The sequence below is a fragment of the Fundulus heteroclitus genome, unplaced genomic scaffold (genome assembly GCF_011125445.2).
Source record: "Fundulus heteroclitus isolate FHET01 unplaced genomic scaffold, MU-UCD_Fhet_4.1 scaffold_608, whole genome shotgun sequence".
NCBI lineage: Eukaryota > Metazoa > Chordata > Actinopteri > Cyprinodontiformes > Fundulidae > Fundulus > Fundulus heteroclitus.
In genome coordinates, this window is record NW_023397042.1 from 56,424 (window position 1) to 72,127 (window position 15,704).

The following is a 15,704-nucleotide window of genomic DNA, read 5'->3' on the forward strand; positions in this document are numbered from 1 at the left end:
CTCTGCTCTGATGAATTCATATGAAGTCTCCAGCAGTCATTGGAGAGAGGTGCGGTATATCCTGGACAGGCCGCCAGTCCATTACAGCGCAACACAGGGACACAGGACAAACAATGATGGACACACAAACGGTACGGGCAATTTGGAGAGACCAATTAACCTGACAGTGATGCAGAAAGACCCCAGAATTGGACCTAAACCCAGGACCCTCTTGTAGTAAGGACACTGTGCTACCAGCTGTGCCACTGTACATCCCACAACAGGCTCAGCAGATAGAACATTAAAATATTATCACTTGATACAAACCAGAAGTCTCACCAGACACAGATGTGTTTCTTCATCCATATTTGGTTAAAACATCTCTGCTCTATTTGTTGAAAAATAAATTGCAACGTGCACCACCACCAAAAGCAGTAAGAAACACTCCAAAGTTGAATTGTTCATTTTCTCTTATATGGAGAAAAAAAACATGACATCCCTACATGGATTTACTTCAGCAGTGCAAACCTCTATCAAATTACACAAACCCCCACTGATTGAGGTATTTTCCTTAATTGTGAAATCAGTCAAGACGTTGATGGGTATCCATTAGGATATCTCAGCAGAAGATGATACAGTGCATATAAGTACGTACTGGTCTCATCAAATGCGATGGTGAGGCCTTGTTGGCTCATGTTTTTCTTGGGCATCTCTGCAGGTGTGAACGGAGAGAACTCAGGAAGAGCGAGGAGTGAGCGAACGCGCTATCACTTTGAGGAGTGCAGGAAAATGCGGTTTTAATGCCACTATCAGCACGACTAAAGCGTCCTCCCTTGGGCTGGTGAAGCAGGGAGGCAACCCGCGTCTGGCTTAATATTGTTATCAGTTCTTTTTGAAACTCCCTTTTGATGATGGTGCTGTTTCTCAAGGCCATGTCGAACAAAAACAAGTAGCACAAGCAAAAAGCCTGATCTCTAACCTCTGTTTAACAGCAGAAGGAGTGCCTGCGAATGCAGCGGCTTTACTTGGACAAATCAGCTGTGTGATCAACATTTCACTGTCCTTTTTTATTTCACAGTGTTTAAGGAAGAACATGTATGCAAGCCCCTGGGACGACATAGCTTCTCAGAACATAAGTGTACGGACAAGAGGGCCAAGGGAATTCTGGAGGAGCTGCAAAGATCCAGAGCTCAGGTGGGAGAAACTAATTTTAGGCCTGTGTAGCGGCTCAGGAATTCAAGTGTCTTGCAAAAGTATTCATACATCTTGGACCTTTTCACATTTTGTCACACAGTAAATTTCTGTGTATTTTATTAGGAAGTCCTGTAGAGGCATGTAGGAGACACAGCATGTGGAAGAGTGCGCTCCGGTCAATGTACTCTCGTAAAAACGTTGCTGTAAGGCCTGTGTAAAAAACAATAAAAAAAAAAAAAACTACAAAAAAAACACCATGTGTGGCAGGCAAATAACACAAAGATTATCTCTAACACATCAGCAACAAAGCTGTGACAAAACTAGTGATGGCGAGATGAAGCCTCATGAGGCATTGAACCACTCAGCCAACTGGTTCGAGAAAAGGTTCATTTCTTGACGGTTCATGTGCACACAGCACCAACTACTGGCAAGTTGTATAATCACAGCCAGCTGTATCTTAACACGTGTGATGCATATCATTTTTGTCTATTATGGCTCTTGGGAATGACTTCACAGAAGGTGTAGGACGAAATAATTTGTCTACATAAATTTTGTAAACACATGTGTACAATAAAATATTGTTTGAATGTATTCTCTGTGTGTAATTATTCCCAAAATAGTAGTGACATGATATGGCATGTTGTGTAATGTTTTTCTGTGACTCTAGAAAAATGGCATGGGCTTAATCAGGCAGAGGACAATGAAAGTGCTTGTGGAACTAGGCAGGGGGTAGTGAATAGGCTAATGCTTGTGTAACTTGGATGATTTCATGCATTTTTATTAAGAAACAACAATTTCTCCACAGTTTTTGGTTTCAAATGATTTCTCTTTTTTGATACTACTTCTCCAACCTTTGAAAAGACACGCTCACATGGCACAGATGATGCCGGGGTGCATAAATAAGTGCAAGTATGTACAGATTGGGGTACTGTGACCAATGATTAGCCCAGTACTATACGGTCCCACAGTTTACCCTCAGCAGCAACACTGAAGCGCACAGAGGTTCCCGCTGCGTCTTTACGCACGATCCAGCTGCTGATGTCTCCTCTCTTTTCAGCTCAATGCAATTCTAGACAGTAACAGTTTATAACCTATATCACCTTTCACAGCAACAGGTTTCTCATCTCAGTCGACCAGACAAATCTCTATTGCTCTCTCAGTGCGCTCTGGGCGGTGAGGTGGGAGGATTTTACCCGATGGTGCGCTGCGTGCGAGGGATAAACAGCGTGAAAATGCATAAATAAAAACTGTAAAGGGCTCCTATACAGTGATCATAGGAGCTGACCGGTCTGAGATCAGCATCCTGATGTTACAAGTTCTTTAAAATGAAAGCGCGCACCCAAATTACAAGTAACGTAATTTTGCGCACCTGAAAAAAGCGCACGGCAGAAGCGCATCGAAGCGCTGAGGCACAGAAATACGGTGCATGTAGTTAAAAAATGCAGAATTAATAAAAACAACTTATAACCAGACGTAGCGTTTTAAACTGCATCTAGTGAGCAGAATTGTTTTATGACCCAGAGTGCAGCCATCACTGGTTCTGAATGAAGGCAATATCTGGCAGCAGCTCTCTTCCCCCGCCCCCTCCCCTCCTGCGTACGTAGTACAGGACCTTACCGGCTTACTTTCAACCGCTGGTTAAGACTAAAATTATTCATAACTCTGATCGCTCTTCCTGCTGCTCTGTTAACATGAACTGCAGCAGGAATGATGGCCACAAGCTGTGAAAGAAGCTGAAACATCTCAGCAGAAGGCGGAGTTTTTATCGTCCGCTGCCCAGATGGGTGTTGGGATTTTTATGCGTGAAAAATGCCATGTTTGCGTGTGACCGTGTGAAGTCAGTGACGGTCAATGCGTGATAGTTGAGAGCACTGATCTCCTATCTATCTATCTCTCTCCTAAACTCTCCAAACACCAAACTAACTGTCTCAAACTAAATAACCACTATCCAAACTCTGCTATCCAAACTATCAAAACTCTATCCACTCTCTCAACTGACCGCAACTCGCCTACAACAACCCACATTTTGAATGGAGCCTGTGGGGTTTCTAAAAGCTGTCGAAGCCGCGCCAACATCTGAGCCACTTCCCGAAGCAGTCACGTGGTACAGCCGGCCAGCGAGGCTTCGGACGTCATCGTTTTCGGCTCCTCCCCTAAATGAAGCAAGCCTCGATACGCGCTTCACGGAAACGCCCCTCCCTTACTCGACACACGCCTCGAAGCCTCGGCACATAACGTAACATCACTAGACAAAACCAATCTGCAGGGATGCCTTTATTCACCAGGGAAGGAAGGAAGGTCAGTGCTGCTGACTGGAAGATGGCTGCAACTAAAAACAACATATCCATCCGATTGCGCTACAGGTGCCATTAAAAAGTATTTGCACCCCTTATGTTTCTTCTGTTTTTACATTATTGTCATGCTTAAATGTTGCAGATCATCAAACACGTTTCATGATCAAAAATATCTATTTTGGGGAAAGATTTTGGTGGGCAAGCCACTCTTGGGAAGCGTTGCCACTTTTCCATGTTTAGCCTGTTCAGGATGGTCGCTCAATGTGGTTTGTTGGAGCCCAGAAACCTCAAAAGTTGCTTTGTAGCCCTTTTCTGATTGACAGAACTCAATTATCATGGATTTGAATTTCTTTAGAAAAATGGGATCTTTTAGCTTACTTCATGTTGTCCAATGGGTTCCAAGTCATTTCTTGATTTTACTAGCTTGACGGTTATCCTGATCGGATGAAGTTCAGCTCAGCCTTCTAAATAATGTGGTTAATCAGTTAGCACAGCAGCTCCACGTCATGACGTTTGTGGAAGTGTGGCTATCTAGAGGTAAAGGCTGCACGAGTTTTAAATCTAGATGCCACAGAAGGATCGTCGTTCCCTTTAAAATAGACAGACAGGCTAACACACAGTCTCATGCAAGTACAAATCGATGTCCCTCTTCAGATATGTCCCAAAAAAATAAACCCAGTCAGCCATAATGATGTGCATCTGAAACACAGCTTACACTTAGAGCATCCATAATTGTGCTTGATGTTTACGAGAAAGGCTGATTGAATCATAAGGCACCCATAGCTTTCATTAGTTAAACAAGAAAGACAGAAGCTTTTCACAGCCACCGACTGAAGCCACAAGGCAAGGCGACTGTGCGGTCCGTCAGCATCAGACAAGTCCGTCTCTTCCACTTGACCCATGTGAGTCCTGTCCTACTATAAGGAGAGTTGTGGACATGACAAATTGCAGGAGTTTGGGATCTGTGCACAGTTCAGGTCCAAGCAGCTTCTTCCACCAATCTGCAAGCAGATGTGCTGGCTGCAGATTGGGAAACGGTCATGGCAGAGGAAGGCGCTTTGATTTATGTGACGTGACTCAGGCTGATAACACCAGAGCCCTGAAGCAGACGCAGTCAGAGGGAAACTGTCAGCTTAGTGTTGATGATTCCTCTGCTCTACTGGTGTGTTTGGCAAATTCTGTCGGAAGCAAAAAGTAGTTTGTTATGCGGCAGCTTGTAAAACGGCTTGTCTCCTAAATTGTGTCAAGTTCAGATCAGAGTGGGAATATATCCGCTACTGACTGCCTAACACTTAGATTTAACCTCCTTTCAGGCTTGGTCGTCTTTCATAACACTGAGGTTGGGAAAAAGTTCATTTTGTATTAGGTTTTTTTTTCTTCCCAAGTTTAGACTAAATGAAAAAAAAAAACAGACATTTTATAAAAGGGGAATAACCAAAGCCAATGGGAATCTGATAGTGCCTTGCCTAAGTATTTATACCTTTTGAGCTTTTACGCATCGTCACATTACAACCACCAGTGTGAATGTTCTGTGGCAAAGTAGACAAAGTAGAGCATAAAGTAAAGAGTAGGACAAAACTTTGTAAGGCCACAGTTTGCCACAGATAACGGTGCTAACTCAACCAGCTTTGACCATCTAGGGTCTGGCATTTGTCCGTTCTTCTTTTCAAAATAGCTCCAGTCTTTCAGACTGGATGAAGAGCATAAGGTACCATCAAGTTTCAATCTTGCCACCTATTCATTCATTGGATTTAATGCTCTCCTCACCGAGAATGTCAAATTTACGTGGATGACCATGTCTCGTTAACTTTGCAGTTCAGTCGTACTCTCTCCATTTTCAGATAATGGACTGAAAAGTGATCTGTGAGATTTTCATATTTGGGATAATGATTTAAAACTGGTTTAAGCTTCAGCGTGCAATGTTTTTTTTTTTTTTTTTTTTTTTTTACTGATTTGATGACCTCTAAAGGTTTTTGATTACACTTTATTTAGGACAACAACCACACAGAGCCAAACACTGTATCCGGACAGAAAAGTTGGACAATAAAACATGAAACCGCACTAAGTCGTAATAGGCATTGTAATACTTATGACACTAAGAGGCGCAGTAACACTGCCACAGATGTAATAATAATAATAATAATAATAATAATAATAATAATAATAATAGTAATAATAATAATACATTTTATTTGAAAGAACCTTTCAGAGCAAGGACACTGTACAAATGCAACAATACATTTGGAAGATGAAGAAAGAAAAGCAGGGTGAAAATGAATGCAGGAGAGAGAAAAGAGGTTTGTATGGACAGCCTTGTTGTTGGTCCACACAAACACAGCAGAGGAGTAATACCATCTAAGTGTAAAATCCACAGTAAATTTAATAAAATCGGAAACAAAACAGCGACTCCGAAGTCTGCCATTGGCTACATCCTTATATATCTATTGTGTAAGGACTCTTTAGCCAAAGTGGAAGTGGTCGCCATAATTGCTGTCCGAGTAGTGCAGTCAGTAAGGAAGGAGTTATGAAAAGGAACCTGTATGCTTCCTCTCATAGCTCCTTTAGCATAGGAACTTCACAATGTCCTTTATCGGCGCTAAGGAGCCATAAGAAATCCCACAATCCTTTGCGTGACATGACTTATAAGCACAGCCCACCTCACGGAAACTAATAAAAATGTCCAGAGAGAAGAGAGTGTACACTTTGTAGTTCATTTTGGGAAGGCTGTAGGCCTGGATGTGACTAGAATAATCCATGTGTGTTTGAGTAACATAATGACATCGGAGTTAGAGGCTGCCCGAAATCGACAAAGGGGTTTGAAGCAGTGAGCTATATTATACACTGGAGTGCTGATTTTGCCGAAAAACTGAAGTCACTGGCCGCCATCTTGCTACTCTCTACTCTCACAGAATCCCATAGGATTTGGTTGCAACAACAAGCAGTTTTCTGGCTGTGTGAAAACGTTTCATAGGTAATTCTACAGTCAGTGGATGTACTAACACTATCAACTACTAGGAAATTAGGGGATGAAATATTTTACATGTTATTCTTATTAAATATATATATATATGTATATATATGTATGTGTATATGTACACATGTATATATATGTATACATATATGTAAATATATGTTTTTGTATATTATTATTTATATATTTAAAAATGTTACATATATATTTAAATAAATAAAATGCTAAATATTTCAGCACATGACTTTCTCAGTACTTGATAGTTTTAGAACATAACATAAAAGTATATGGCATTTGACATTTTTAAAGTTTTAAGCCCCCTGAACATGAGAAAATCCTCATTCGATTCTGTAGCGCACATATTCCCTAGTTACTGGGGGGAAATAGGGAGTACCAATATGGCGGCTATTAGCACTCCAGTGTAGCTCAGTGGGGGGAGCAGTTTCGCGGCTGCTCCATCTGGACGGGATCCCCTATCCAAACAAGACGTTTTTCGGATTCAGCCAGAGTCACCTTCATGTGGTCGGGGTCTTAGTTAATAGCACAAATGCAGGCCACACATTTTAGATTTTTATTCATGAAAAAGGTTTGAAAACGGTGCATGATTTTCTTTGTAGTTCGAAATTATTACATTGCATTGATCCATCATATAAAAGCTCAGTGAAAGACATTGAAGGCTGTGGTTGTCACATCACATGTATATGTAAAAGTTGAAGGAGATGGTTTAAGGTTGCTACAAGCTTCTTAAAACATACAATGGCTGTTAACAGTCAATCTACAGCCACATTACAACCCTTATGGGCCCAATCTGATTCCCAAGCCCACGTAGACAAACATGTCCATCCGGGGCCCTTTTGCTCATTTCAGGGCTGGCCCAGTAGTGATCAACAAGAAATTAATTCAGTGATTACATCTACATGACAGCTGATGTAGCCAAATAAAGTGCGTCTGATCCAAAAGACAATGACTAAGAGGTTGTTTGAGGCGCACAATTCCTGGGAGTCCAAATAAAGAGAGCAAGACGTGACGTGTCTTGTTTGGATCCAGACATCAGGAGAATGTGAAAGTGATTTGTTTTCGCATGCAAACACCTAGAGTTCAAACCGACACGATCTGGCACACGAGCGCACACACAAACATGGCTCCTTTGTTGTGTGCTGTCATCAAACATGAGCTCAGTAAATCTTTGTGCTGCTTCCAGAGGTAATAAGACAGCTTCCTGTGTGGCAGAAGACCTGACTAAATGATTTAGGAGCTGAGATTGCTGATTGGAATAGTTCTCTAGATGGCTTTTGGAGATTTCAACCACAAGCTGTGAGACTCTAAAACAAACATCTTACACACCTCCATTTTTATTTTTTGTTGTTGCCAGACTATGAGAGTTGGAGCAGTTGTAGAAAGACTATTTGTTGCCACAGTTCGATACAGCACAGCCTTCCAAACACCCGCCTCCCCTCAGCCAAAAACGCAGGCCACAGCAGCCATGTGCGTTGAATTTAGGCCATTCCTGAGAGTATCCTGTTCTTATCAGGGGTCAGACAAGCTCATTTCACAGGCCCGCACCTCAACCGGGGCTACCAGAAAGGACCCCCACCCTGACAGGAGCTGGCCTCATTCATTTTCCCTCTACGTTCTCAGCTCAAGGCATCGATAAGAGGAGGCACGGGGAGTTTTGAAAGGGCAACATTTGTTGCAACGTCAAATCTGTTGTCTTCAGAGCGGCAACAGAAATGAGACAACCTTGACATTCCCAGCCAGAGGTACACAGAATGCAGGTTTGTGTTGACGCCATAAGAAGATTCTGTGCGAGGCGGGCGAAAACTACGTTTGAAACATCAGCGAAAGCCCACTACCTCGGTTTCGTTTTAATCTCCTGCTTTGTCGGAGGGTCCTCAGCCTCCAGGGAGGCCAGATCAGAAGCGAGAGACCTCTTTGCAAACTACTTGACTGAAATCTGTAGTTTAATCCAACCGACCACCTTTCTTTTTCTTTTTTTTCCTTTTTTTTTTTAGGAGTTTCCAGTAGATCCTCCTTGCTGCTACTGCTCTCCATCCACGCCCTGCAGGCAGCTCAGAATGACAGGTCTTGAGCCAGATACCGCCAGAACAACAGCACAGCCGTAACCGTGCCATACTCGTCTCTCAGCCAGTAATCCTTGCCTTGGTTTTATCCTCTCCCTCGTTTTTTAGCGCGTGTTTACACAATGTTCGAATGCGTCTCTCCTTGTCCCGATGCTTCGTTGGGACCGCAGCGCTGCACAACCAGCAAGTGTGTTTTAACATGTTAGGAGAGCTCTGCCTTTCCAGCCGGGCTGCTGGAGCTCAAGAGCTAAAAAGGGACAAAGACCCTGCGAATATCTGACTCACAGACAACTGTCAGCGTTCAATGGGCCGGATTAAGACGGCGCATAGAACCGAGCGCACCCCTGACATGTTGACATGTTCTGCTAAGTGCATTTCAAGGCGGATTTAACCCGTTTGCTCCATTGTGGAAGCAACAGAGGAGACACAATTGGCAAAAATGGAGCCAAGCATTCTTGGGAGAGCAGTTGAACTTTCCTCCCACTGTCTGGAGCTGGACTGACACGGGCTTCATTCTCAGGGTAAGCGAGGCTGCCGTGGATCTGGAGGTGGTTCAGGGGTTTCAGAGAGCTCTCTCCTTAACCAAACAAACACACTGGAATTTCTGCTATTGTCGGTGCACAGGGCTGAGTGACAGGGCCGCATAGCAGGGCCCGCTGTCAGCAGAGACAACTCGGGGTCAAAGTGTGACCGTCTATTCTAATGGTCGTCGCCATCAAAACCTCTTGGATGAACCAGTGCAGCAGCATGGATGTAAATGTTCTACAACACGGGGTCCGCTTCTCTGGGTTTAGGTCGCACACTGCACAACACAATATAGTCTCATCATTCAGGCTGGGATTAATTTCAAAGCTGTAATTTTGCAATCAGTAAATAAACTAATTTTTTTTACTGAGTAAAGAACATATTCTTTATTAAATACAGCAGAATTCTGTATTTAATAAAATGCTTTTGGTTCACGGGCAACCCATTTTGCCACCCATATAGCAGTATATTACATAACAAAAAGAAGCAACATAATTCTTGAAACAAGTCAAATTAAATTTTATTATAATTCATTTTGGCCCACATAACCATTTAAACATCAAATTCGTATTTTCCTTCTTTTTCATGAGAACCAAATATTGTCTATCAAATGTTCTACTCAATGTTTAATAGTTTCTGGAATACCTGCAGGTCAATTTACCCATTTTAAACTCATGCTTTACCATTTTTACCTACATACTTCCATTTTATACAAATATACTTAGCTCCAGTATTTCTCTTTTTTTAAATTGGGGGTTACAGACAAATTGCAGAGCTAAAAAATGTAAAAAATGCGGAAATCTCAAGTTTAATATCATATATTAGAGTTTGAACATATATAGTTGATTTCTATCTGTAGTGGTTCTTATCTCTATTTAGCCCGTTTCAGTGTTATGAACCAGGCTAAATATATACTCCAAAAAGTTTAAGGCTTTACAATTAAAAAAAGTTCTGAATATTTTCCTGCTGAATTAACCAGTTTATACAGCACGGTTTTCATGTTTGTGTATTAGGAAAATAAAATGAAAGGCTTCATAAATCTCAAACTGTTTAAAGATTCTGTGTATATATGTCGACCAATCCAGTTTTAGACCTTAACTGGATCAGTCTAACAATTTAGGTATTTTTTATTTTGGACAAAATTAAATGTCGTCCAGGGTCCTTAAAAAAAAAATGTAACAGCCCTTTAATTTAGCACTCAAAATGAATCTAGGACTGAAATACAGACTGGAGTGTCCTAACTCTCCAGCAGTGTACAGTCATATTTTCTTATGTTTCCTGTGTAACTAGACAGGGGGACCCTGCTTCTCATTGACTGAACATCCAAATAAGCAACTGAATTTTGATATAATTACAACCCAATCTAAAACCAGCCACTTTCTGTTGAGAGAGATCATTTTCTGTAATCACTGAATCATATTTGCTTTTCGGGTGTCCACAAGTAGATCCTTTCAAATTGGAGGGGACCAAAGTTCAATTCGTGGGCTGGTTTTGGCCCTCAGATTGTTTTTGTGCCGCCCATCATAAAAAAATAAAATTTAAAAAAAAGTAAAAAAAAAAAATTGTGCACAAAAGTACCCAAACTGCCAAAATATTTGGTGGTGAAGAGCGAAAATGACCGTTACGCCTCACTGGTTGGAACTGGTTTAAAAGTAAATATTTGGAGCCAATGGTAGCCCGTGTTTTACCATGTCAAGGTGGAACAATGAAAAGGGCTGTTTAGCTTTGCATGAAATCTTTGAATGGAGGGAATCAGCATTCCTAATATTGCAAACAACAAACACGTTTTGTAAATGTAAATAAAAACATAAAAAACATTTGAATATGGAAATTTGTTAAAAAAAAATGCAATCCAGAAATTAAACTTTGAAAAACTTCTTAAACAAAAAAAGGGGTTTGAGTGTAACTTTGCTGTTTTCTCAGATTAAATTTTTTCAAAAAAATATTTTTAAACAAAATTTTCATGTTTTTATTTATTAATTTTTTACAAAATGCATTCTTTTCAAATTGCATTTTACAAATCAAATTCTCTTCACTTCTGGGGGCGGGATTTCCTCTGGAGTGAGATGCAAAACCAGCATTTCTATTGGTCTGTATGTAAATTAGCAATTTATTGGTCAATCTGAGTCAAGAGCAGGAAGTGAAGAGAATGTGATCTGTAAACACAATTTGAAAAGAATGCAAATCGTAATTTGAAATGCAATTTGAAAATATAAAATCTGTAAAAAAAAAAAAAAGGTGAAAAAATTAAACAAACTAAATCTGGAAAGAATAATTTTTTTTTTTTAAATAAAATCTGAGAAAACAAAAGTTACTTTCAAATCCTTTTTTTTTTTAAATCAAGAAGTTTTTCAAAGTTTAATTTCTTGACTATTTTTTTATTTCCATTTATAAAACATGTTTTTTGCTTGCTATAATGATGGAACAAAATTCACTCCATACATTCTTGGCTTCTTCCAAAAGACAAAACATTCGGCTTTTTAAAAACTGTAAAACTGTAAGCATAAAAAACACAATTACTCTTTGTGAATTGAAGTAATACCCACAGTTTCACCTTTCTGGTCAAAGCCAGATAAGTAGTTTCTATAAGGATTCCTGCTAACCTAAATTTACCACTAGCTTAGCTTCAATGTAGCATTCAGAGATTAGCATGAGATTGTTTCTCTTTACAAATCATTGACGTGCTAACATTGCTCCAAATATTTTGTGGGTAGTTGTAAGTTCATTCCACTTTTGCTTCGTAACAAACGACCAGTCTTCTCATTCATTCACCCACGATGGCAATACAAACAACCTTCAGTCTTTGACATTCAACACTGAGCATTCAATCACAATTTCTTTATTATTCACACTGGGATCTGAGTGTGTTATTTTTTAATATATAAATAAGAAATCACAAAGCTCTGTTGTAAAATGACATTTATCTATTTACAGCTCCTTCAGCTTTTTGGCCAGGGGACATCGGGCCTGCACTCTCCAGTTCTGGTTTTTAGTGCAGGTCGTCATTAGCTGGCCGACCTGAAAGTTGAGCCCTGACCCCCACTCGCACACCTCTGCACAGCTGAGCCTTAGAGGGCAAATATTTGACCTCAATATCAATACTAAACAGGAGATATCTCATCTCAGTGTACCTAAAAGAAATAAGACTCTTTGTGCGTGTTACCAGCGGTACCGAGCAGCGAATAGGAGAGAACACGGGACACAGCAGGAGGATAGTGAAGGGTAAAAAATATAACATATTACAGTTACCCTGATGGTCTCAATGACTTCCCCTCCACCGCTTCAGGCCCACCTTGGCGGCCCCTGAAGTGGCGTGTTAAGCACAGGAACATAGTCTAAGTAAGCCAGGGCACAACTCATTATTGTGTTGGTCGGTTTGGTCTGCTCCCTGGCCCATGCTGCCCCTCCCTCTCTGTTTAACCCCCCCTGCTGTGCTGTGCTACGGCACATGAGCCCTCTGTGCTCCAAGTGATAGAGTCAAGCTGTTCCTGCTGAGCGGAGGTCAGGGTCTTTCAGTCAGCACCTCGGCCCTGAACAGAGCACACAGGAATCCCCCTTCCCTCCCCGACCGGGGCTGGTACTCAGCTCTCTCTCCTCGGGCCGAGGCCCAAACAAACCTGGTAGCTTTCGTGCTCTCTGTTTTTTTTTTTTTCACCTCTCCATCTCCTGACGATCTGTCACTCCCCTCATCGGAATCATTAATCAGACCGGGCAGATTAGACTTCAAATAAAAATAAACTCCAGACTACTCGCAGGTTCTTCAATTTCTGCTGGTTATTGACAGCCCTCCTCCCCGCTCCTCGTCGACTTAATAAAGCCAAGATGTCTGACAGGGGCAGCCGGTTGAACAGTTGAGCATTTTGGCAAAGCGAGGGGTCCATTAATGCTTTATTGATATAAACAAGTCACCTTATCTCCAAGGGTGATGACTTCTGAAGGCTAACCTGCCATCCATGTAAATATACAACAGATAACCCTTATCAGCCAGGCACCAATAACGTCAGACTGCTTTCCAGCTTCTTCTGGAGGCACGTATCTCTAATAGGGATTAAAGGGATTAAATGTGCAACCAGTATGCATTCAGGCTTATATTTTATACAGTGACTACTTCATCCCGCCTTCCATTGTTGGCTCAGAAGACGTTACAGAACTGGAGGGCAACAGTGCCGCCTTTGGGTAAGGTTGGGTAGTGCGACTGAAATGAAGCACTCAGACGAGTACCATCGTTAAACAGAGCTGGGAAAGCCTCGGATGTGGCATTTGCACGGCTTTTGACAGCACATATTAGTATATTTTTCCAGGCTTTTTCATGGAGAAGGAAGGGGTTTGCGGGACTCTGCTGAGCCCAAAACAAGCTGGAGCTCCCTGGTCCAGGCCTCTGCAGGCTGACTGACGGGAGCCCTGCTGACTATTTGTGTGTGTGTCCATGGGAAATGGAGCGGTGTCGCTGCGGCGACGGCCCTGGGGCCATCCATCAGTGTCATGTTGGGGGGGTGTATGGTATGTGTCACCTCGAAGACTAATGGACAGGAAGTACAGCCAGAGAAACAACAATATTTGCAGAATGTATATTCAGAAGAAAATTTAGAGCCATTTCACATTTCTGGTCAATTCTCGACAAAATCCTAAATATCTGTTTCAATCCTGATTGATGAGCTTGTTTATTTAAAAGAGGTTTGTTTGGCACCAGCGCCCTCCCTGTCACTACCTTGATCTATAGCCCTGTTCTTTCATAGCACACATCCGTGTACATAGGATAAAAAAGTTCTGGTTATTAAATTGCATTCCGATTTAAACCTTCGTCTTGCTGATTACCAGACCTGAATCAGCGGCTGAGAACCAGACCTACCTGCTGAGGAGGTGCAGTAAGGCCCCAGTGATTAACAGTGATACTGGGAGATTTAAATGGAGAGGTGAAAGTAGAGAGAGCAGGATAAACCCAGGCTAACCGTCTGAGACACCGCCCAGGGACCCTGTGTGCCCGCTGCGTTCAGAAACCGAGGCGCCTAACCTCAGCAACCAGTGACTGTTGGGTCCAAACCGGAGCGCTTCGTGATGTGGACCTTGACCACTTCTTCAGCACAGGTGGGGTGGATTCCTACTGTCTGCAGCAGGTGAGAATATGTTGCTCCACACCTAGGAGGTACACATATACACAGTTATTAATACTACTTTTTATAATAACTAGTTTGAGGTTTCTAAAATATATTTAAACAAAAGCTGACTCCAAGGAAGACCAGCAAAGAAAAACGGTCCATATATATATATATATATATATATATATATATATATATACATACATACATACATACATACATACATACATTCATACATTCATACACACACACACACACACACACACACACACTTTACAAAAACAGACAGAATCAAACAACTGCATAAACCATCTTATTTTATTAGTTTATTATCAAATAATAATAAACCATATGTTCATAATGTCTATCTTAGATTTTTAGAGAGTAACGGATAAAACAATTATCCAGGTTACATATCTGTTATTATGTTATAAAGCATGTGTCTCCTATGATCGTTGTCATTGGATGTCAACACAAAAAGTTTCTGCAACATATTTGACAAGAATTTACTTCCAGGTTTGCATATACCTATTACTATTTATAAATTTATGGCATCTGAATTAACAGATAGTTGGTATAACCTCTCCCAGATTTTTTTTATCCTGTCTTTAAGTAAAAGCTTAATTCTAGATGCATGTTGCCCCAAATGTCGTTAAATTACCTCAAATGTGGAAGAATGTGTAAAGTAAAATATGAACACTTCTGGATATGTTTAGGATCTAAATTTACTCCTGACAATTTAACTCCAGATAACATCTCTACTGAACTATATCTGTTACTACTGTAATCAAATCATACTTTTTTTGGATAACCCAAAAAAAACAAAAAACAGAATGGTTTAGGACAGTTTAAAATAAATTCTTATTAAACAACGTGAGTCTAACCATTCCTTTAAATTTTCCCCCCACTATTATTCAATTCATGTCAAAAATACTTTACTAATCCCAAAGGGAAATTGTTGTAGATGCTGATGGCTCCAGGTAGGAAGCATCTCCTGTACCGGTCTGTCCTACAGCAGATCCGGAGAAGCCAGATATTTAAGTCATTCCCTAAATAAGTTGTCATCTTTAATCCAAACCACTTGTAATCAACTGAATACTTTACAAATATCAATATACAAATTAAGAAAGTTTGGGTCCCAACAGTGAATCTTGAGGGACTTAACGTAGAGTTTGACAGAGAGCTCTCTGAGCTCAGAGGCATTAAATGTTATCTGTTTGCAAAATAGCTGCCCAGCCACTTATGAAGAATGCCTCTTCAACCATAAGACTGTAATCTTGAAAGTAAAACGTTATGATCTTTAGTTAAGGTATAAGAATATCAAACACATACAGAAAATGTAAAATATTATTCAACTTACTGCAAGCCCATGGAGAAACCCTGTATGACCTCTCCAGCATTTGGACCAGTGAAATGCAGACCCAGAATCTTCTGATCGCCTCCCCTCTCACATATAACCTCAGGTTAAAAACAAAAACACCACCACAGGTCAAAACCAAGAAGCTAAAGCCAAGATGCAGCTGCACGGTTGACTCTTTCAGTTAATTCTGACACAATTTATTAC

At 41.0% G+C, this 15,704-nt stretch overlaps 1 protein-coding gene across 1 annotated transcript; it reads right to left on the bottom strand.

Moving 5' to 3' along the window:
• Positions 1-11,903: 11,903 nt before the first annotated feature.
• txnrd2.2 (thioredoxin reductase 2, tandem duplicate 2) lies at positions 11,904-15,598 on the bottom strand (the record flags this gene model as incomplete). The annotated part of the gene is given in 2 exon segments (XM_036133310.1): positions 11,904-14,180; positions 15,501-15,598. Coding segments are annotated over 2 exon segments (222 nt in total), but the record flags the coding sequence as incomplete, so codon positions are not given.
• Between the last annotated feature and the right edge of the window lie 106 nt (positions 15,599-15,704).